Source organism: Eimeria maxima, genomic scaffold (assembly GCF_000499605.1).
Source record: "Eimeria maxima Weybridge genomic scaffold, Emw_scaff780, whole genome shotgun sequence".
NCBI lineage: Eukaryota > Apicomplexa > Conoidasida > Eucoccidiorida > Eimeriidae > Eimeria > Eimeria maxima.
In genome coordinates, this window is record NW_013566758.1 from 10,001 (window position 1) to 16,459 (window position 6,459).

At 53.4% G+C, this 6,459-nt stretch overlaps 1 protein-coding gene across 1 annotated transcript in view; it reads right to left on the reverse strand.

Moving 5' to 3' along the window:
• Positions 1 to 5,062, reverse strand: part of EMWEY_00042980 (hypothetical protein, conserved) — a gene marked incomplete at both ends in the record, with an annotated part of 8,385 nt that extends 3,323 nt beyond the window's left edge. Inside the window, 4 exons of the mRNA XM_013482799.1 lie at positions 1 to 318; positions 712 to 874; positions 1,051 to 1,571; positions 1,745 to 5,062. The exon at positions 1 to 318 is cut by the window's left edge and continues 929 nt beyond it. Of these exons, the coding sequence (XP_013338253.1) occupies positions 1 to 318; positions 712 to 874; positions 1,051 to 1,571; positions 1,745 to 5,062 (4,320 nt within the window). The remainder of the gene's footprint in view (positions 319 to 711; positions 875 to 1,050; positions 1,572 to 1,744) is intronic.
• Positions 5,063 to 6,459: the final 1,397 nt, after the last annotated feature.

A 6,459-nucleotide genomic window follows, 5' to 3' on the forward strand; every position in this document is an offset into this window, starting at 1 on the left:
TTGCTGCTGCTCCTGCTGCAGGAACCGCAGCTGGCCCACCTCCCTGCATGCCTTGAGCAGCTTCTGCAGCTGCAGCAGCACTGATGGAGGTGTCCTTGACAGCAACAGCAGCAAACATCCAACGTGGCGAGCAAGGAATCGGCGACAGGTGGAGAGCCTGCTGCTGCTGCTGCTGCTGCTGTTGCTGCTGCAGCCTTCATATTGCTGCACAGTTGGAGCTTGAGCATCCGAAATATCAGCAGCAACAGCAGCACCGCTACATCCCTCAGCTGGCACTGAACCTGTTTGCTGCTGCTGCTGTTGCTGCTGCTGCTGCTGCTGGGGGAGACAACGGTCACAAGACAGCAGCAAGCAGTGGTCCATTGGTTCATGTGCATTGAGCAGCCGCTGCGGCTGTTTAATGAATCCTTTACGGTGTATATATATATAAGATAAAATAAAATATATATAACATACACTTGCGTCCCCGTCCTCTCCCTGCAGCACCAGCAGCACCAGCAGCAGCAACAGCACCAGCAGCAGCAGCCGCAGCAGCAGAAGACGGGTTGGTTTCATCACGTGAGAGAATCTTAACATGCAGCAACAGCAGCAGAAACAGCAGCAGCAACAGCAGCACCCGAGTACCCAAAACCGAGGCAACTATAGCAACACCAGCAACACCAACAGCAGCAGCAACAGCAGCAGCAGCAGCAGCAGCAGCAGCAGGTTTACGGCAAGCCTTAGTAAGGACTCAAGGGTTAATAGAGCAGCATGAGGGGAAAGAAATCTGCCCATAGAAAGAGAATGTATTAATGGCAACTGCAGCAGCAAATCATCTGCTGCTAACTCCTCTAGAGCTGCCTGTACACCCGGGGAGGTATACTGCAGCAAACCGCTGCAGCAGCAACACACACAAACACACCCCACACAATATATAGCATGCATGCAGCAGCAGCAGATGCAAATGCATGCAATCCAGTAACATCTTATACACATGCATGCCACGACACATTCAACTGCTGCTGCTGCTGCTGCTGCTGTTGCTGTTGCGTTGCTGCTGCTGCTGCTCACCACAAAGCTTTGGTTACCGAACGAGAGGAGTTAAGTGCCTCCTGTGGCTGCAGCAGCAGCCAAGGGGCAATCCGCTGCAGCAGCTTCTGCAGCAGCAGCACGAGCTGCAGCAAGGAAGGAAGAGGAGATAAGAAAGTTAATGCAGCAGCAACATCATGTAGTCCTTGCCAGTAACAAACATTATACATTAAGCAGCAGCAACGGAGAGCAGCAGCAGCAAGTTCCTTCCTCGTATCTGCTGCTGCTGCTGCTGCTGATGTTGATGGTGCTGTTGTTGCTGCTGTAGGGGAAGCAAGCAGGGTCTCGCTGCTGGAAGCTGAGGAGCGCTCCTGCTGCAGCAGGAACAGTACGTCCTCCTTCTGCAACAGTTGCTGCTCCTGCTGCTGCAGTAGCCGCTCGTGCTGCTCCTGCTGTTCCTCCTGCTGCTGCTGTAAATCGGGGTCAATGTCTTCTTCTGCTGCTGCTGCTGGATGCAGCCAACGCTGCCGCAGCAAATCACCATCAATGAGGTGTAGATCCAGCTGCAGCAGCAGCAGCACAGCAGCAGAAGCAGCAGCACAGCAGCAGAAGCAGCAGCACAGCAACAGCGCTAAATAAAGCTTTCCCCAGGAGAAGCAGCAGCAGCAGCAGCAACAAGAACAGCAGCAGAACCAGCAGCAAAAACAGCAGCAGATAGTATTATGCTGTTCCTTACCTCCTCTTCGTGTTCAGTTGCATCTGCTCCTTTTTGTGTGGCTGCTTCTTGCTGCTGCTGCTGCTGCTGCTGCTGCTGCTGTTGTTGTTGCATGTGCTCTATGACCTTCTCTGCTGCTGCTACTTCTGCTGCAGTAGCAGGCAGCAGCTTGAGCCATTTATCTAGGGACAGGAAATCGCCGTTGCTGCTGCTGCTGCTGCTGTTGCTGCTGCCTTCAGGTGTCATTGAAGTGTATGTACACCTTGAATAGTCTGCTGGCATGTCGCCAGCAGCAGCAGCAACAGAAGCAGCAGCAGCAGCAGCAGCTGGAGAAGCAGGGGAACTGTAAATAATATCATCTGCTGCAGTGGTCTCGGAAGCAGCAGCAGCATCAGTACACGGTGTTGCTGCTGCACTTGTTGCAGCAGTTTCTGCTGCTGCTGCTGCTGTTGTAGCTGCTGCTGCTATTGCTGCTGTAGGCAGTGATGCAGCATCACTTCCTACCTGTGTCGCTGCAGCTGTTGCTGCTGGTAATGCTGTTGCTGCTGCTGCTGCTTTCGCTGCTGCTGAGGTTGCTGCTGCTGAGGTTGCTGCTGCTGCTGCTGCATCAGCTGCTGGTGCAGGGTAGTCCCGTTGCTGCTCTGCAGCTCCTTGGGTCTGGCGTCCGTCCTTCACTGCAGCATTTGTTGCAGCATCAGCTGCTGCTGCTGCTGCTGCTGTTGGGCTTGTTGTTGCAGCTGGTGTTACTGCAGTTGGTGCTCCTGCTGCTGCTGTTGCTGCTGCTGTTGTTGCTGCTGCTGCTTTGCCTCCTTTCTCTGCTTCTGCTGCAGCAAGGAAGTAAAATTTTCCCTCGGATTTCCCCCCAAACTCAGCAGCACTTTGCTGCTGCAGCACAACTGGTGCGCCGCTGCTGCTGCTGCTGCTGCTGCTGTTTTTGTCGTTGCTGATGCTGCTGCTGCTGCTTGTATTGTCGTTCCCGCCTCTACTCGCGCTGCTGCTGCTGCTGCTGGCGCCGCTGATGCTGGTGCTGATGCTAGTGCTGGCAGTGCTCCTGCTGCTGCTGTTGTTGCAGTTGCTGTTGTTGTTGCTGCTGCTGCTGCGTCTCTGCTGCTCATACCACCCTGAGTAACTACTATCTTCTTCGAAATCGGCGGAGGTCATGAAGGTGCTGCTGCTGCTGCTGCTACTTTTGCTGCTGTTGCCGTTGCTGCTGCTGCTGCTGCTGTTGCTGTTGCTGCTGTTGCAGCTGCTGGCGCAACTGTACTCGCTGCTGTTGTCATTTACGTAGAGCCTCTGACTACTGCTGCTGCTGTTGCTACTGCTGCTGTTGCTGCTGCTGCTGTTGCTGCTGCTGCTGCTATTGATGCTGCTGTTGCTGCTGCTGCCACTATCTTCCATTACTTTGCGCAGACGGTTTAAGGCAACGGCCGGTAGCATCTGCGACTCTTCCTGCTGCTGCTGCTGCTGCTGCAGGTGCTGCCGCTGCTGCAGCTGCAGCAGCAACTGTTGGTACTGCAGTCGCTGGGTGGGTGACCTTGGGCTCACGCATGCAGCAACTAATCTGCTGCTCGTGGCAGCAGTAAAGCTTCGTAGCCTAGCAGCAGCAACAGCATCTACTGCTGCTGCTGCTGCTGCTGCTGCAAGAGCATCAACCTCCTCTTCTCCTACGTATGTTTCAGGCAATGAACGAATCGGAATCCGTTGCTGCTGCTGCTGCTGCATGTTCTGCTGCTGTTGCAGCAGGTGCTGCTGCAGCTGTTGCTGTTGCCGCTGCTGCTGCTGCAGCGCAGCAGCAGCAGCAAGAGAGGCAGCCCCTTGAGCCGGCTGAAAAGAGAGCTGGTGCGCTGTCTTAATAGTTTCCTCTTTTGCCGTTGCTGCTGTTGTTGCTGCTGCTGCTGATGCTTTTGCTGCTGCTGCTGCTTTTGCTGCTGCTGCTGCTTTTACTGCTGCTGCTGCTTTTGCTGCTGCTGCCAAATTTTCTTCTGCTGCTGTGCATGTGCTGCCGTCTGACGATGCCATGCCAAAGATTGGGTATGATATTGCGGGCTTGGTGTTGCTGCTGCTGCTGTGTTGCTGTTGCTGCTGCTGCTGTGGCTGTTGCTGCTGCTGCTGCGGCGGTTGCTGCCACAAGTTCTGCTGCAGAATTGGGGGGTGCAGCACCAGCTGCGGTACTGCTGCAGGCAGTCGCGTGGGTTTGTTGCTGCGGGCTTTGCTGCTGCTGCTGACACAGCTGCTGCTGTTGTCGCTGCTGTTGCCGCTACTGCTGCTGCTGTTGCTGCTGCTGCTGCTGCTTTGAGGCTGCTTCCGGAGGCTAGAAATGGCGCGGCGAGCAAAGGCGGGAATCTGTCGATAAGGAGACAGGTGAGGCAGTACCTGCTGTTGCTGCTGCTGCTGCGTTTTCTGCTGCTGCTGTTGCTGCTGCTCAGACGAATGAAACGGCTGCTGCTGCTGCTGCTGCTGCTGCAACAATATGGGAGACACATGCAGGCGTAAAGGTCCTGTTTGCTGCTGTAAGTTATCCTGAAGCCGTAAGGAACCCAAGGGAAGGCTGCTGCTGCTGCTGCTGCTACTGCTGCAGTTGTTGCTGTTGCTGATGTTCTGCAAAGAGACAGGTGCGCCTCTTATTTCGTTGCTGCTGTTGTCATTGCTGCTGCCAGTGTTGGTAGTGCTGCTGCTGCTGCCTCTGTTTCTGTTGTAGTCAACAGAAACAGCAGCAAGCGCTGCAGCGCTACCCTCAGCCTTTCTTAGCTGGGAGAAGGCGGGTACATCCTGCTGCTGCTGCTGCTGTTGCTGCTGTTGCTGCTTGTGCTGCTGCAGCTTCATGTGCTGTTGCAGCAGCTGTTGCTGCTGCTGTTGCGCCAATATGGGGGAGGTACTGCCGTGCCATGGCTGCTGGTGCTGCTGCTGCTCCGGCTTCTGCTGCAGCAGATGAGCCTTCAAGATTGTGGTGCCTCGCAGCAACCCTTGCTGCTGCTGCTCCTGCTGTGATTGCCACTGTTGCTGTTGCTGCTGCTGTTGTTGTTGTTGTTGTTGCTGCTGCTGCTCCTGCTGCTGCGCCTGCTGCTGCTCCTGCTGCTGCCCGTGGAGCCCCCGTGGCGAGACGAGCTGCTGCTTCTCTCGTGACAGGTCAAGCATTTGCTGCTGGTTAAAAAGCTGTTGCTGCTGCTGCTGCTGTTGCTGCTGCTGCTGCTGCTGTTCCTTCCATGTTGGCTGTGCAAATGCGTGAGGTTGCCGTGGAGAGGTTGGCCGCTGCTGGTGCTGCGGCTGCTGCTGTCCCTGCAGCAGCTGCTGCTCCTGCAGCAGCAGCTGCTGCTGCATTGGCTCCGCTATCTGAGACATCTTAAGGCCGGCGAAGCAGTTGCAGCAGCAGCAGTTGCTGCAGCAGGGATTGTGCTGCTGCCGCTGTCTTGCAAGGTTATTGCTGCTGCTGTTGCTGCTGCTGCTGCTGCTGCTGCTGCCTTTGCTGCAGCTGCTGCTTTTGCTGCTGCTGCTCCTGCCACCTCAAAGCCTCCCCCAGCAGCCTCAAGACCGTCCAACTGAGGGGCCACCTGGGAGGAGCAGCTGCAGCAGCTGCAGCAGGGCTGCTGCTGCTGCTGCTGCTGCAGCTGCTGCGGCCTCCGTTGCTCTAGCAGCTGAGTGGGGTAGAAATCGTTGAGTAGACGTAGTCAAGGGCAGTTGCTGCTGCTGTCTGGCATGAGGTGTGCGTACACCTAAAGAATCTGTGAACCGGTCGGTATTGCTCCTGCTGCTGCTGCTGCTGCTGTTGCTGCTGCTGCTGTTGCTGCTGCTGCTGGTATGGTCCCCCCACACCACCTTTTCCCTGCTGGAATAAAAATGAATTAAATTGACTCAAAGGTTTATTTTGATGCTAAAAATAAACAAAAAGAATTTCTTTTTATTACAAAACTCTGCTGCAGTGTCACTGCAGCCGACTGCTGCTGCTGCTGCTGCTGCTGGATTTTTTCCTCTTATTCTTCTCCTTCTTCTCCTTCTCCTACTTCTTTTTCTTGCTATTTTAATTGTATTTTAAAACAATTAAAATTAATTTAATTAACGAATTAAATTAAAAATATTTTTCTTATAAAGGAGCAGCAAAAGGGAAGAAGCCCAGGGCTCCTCCGCCTCCGCAGCCGCTGCTGCTGCAGCAGCTGCTGCTGCTGCTGGTCTGTTGCAGCACACGCGACCTTCAGCTGAAATTCTTTAAGATATAAATAAATAATAATTTTATTTTATTCTTTTTTTAATGATATGATGGGTAAGGGATCTCTGCATGCATATTCAGGTGTACAGGCAGCTATCCTCCTATGGTCCTGTACAAATGACTTTCTTCTGTTCCTTTGTGGGGCTATAAAACAAACAAAAAAAGGATAAAAGGAATTAAAATTATGCATGCATGCGGTGTATAAATGTATAAAGATGCTGCTGCTTTCTTCTGCAGCAAAAAGGTTATGAGACAGGCGCTGCTGTGTCTTGTCTTGTTCTTAAACCCTAAACACTAAACCCTAAACCCTAAACCCTCAACCCTAAACCCTCTAACGCCTCCACAGCCTTCCTCATCCCGTCTTAATTCCTCTCACAGTTGCAGCAGCTACCTGCAGCTACGTACAGCTAGCTGTCGCTAGGTGTACACAGCTGCACGAGTTTAGTACCTACAGGCAGGTTACTACAGTTAGCTAGCTGTACTAAGGTGTACTAAGGTGCATATATATATATATATATATATATATATATATATA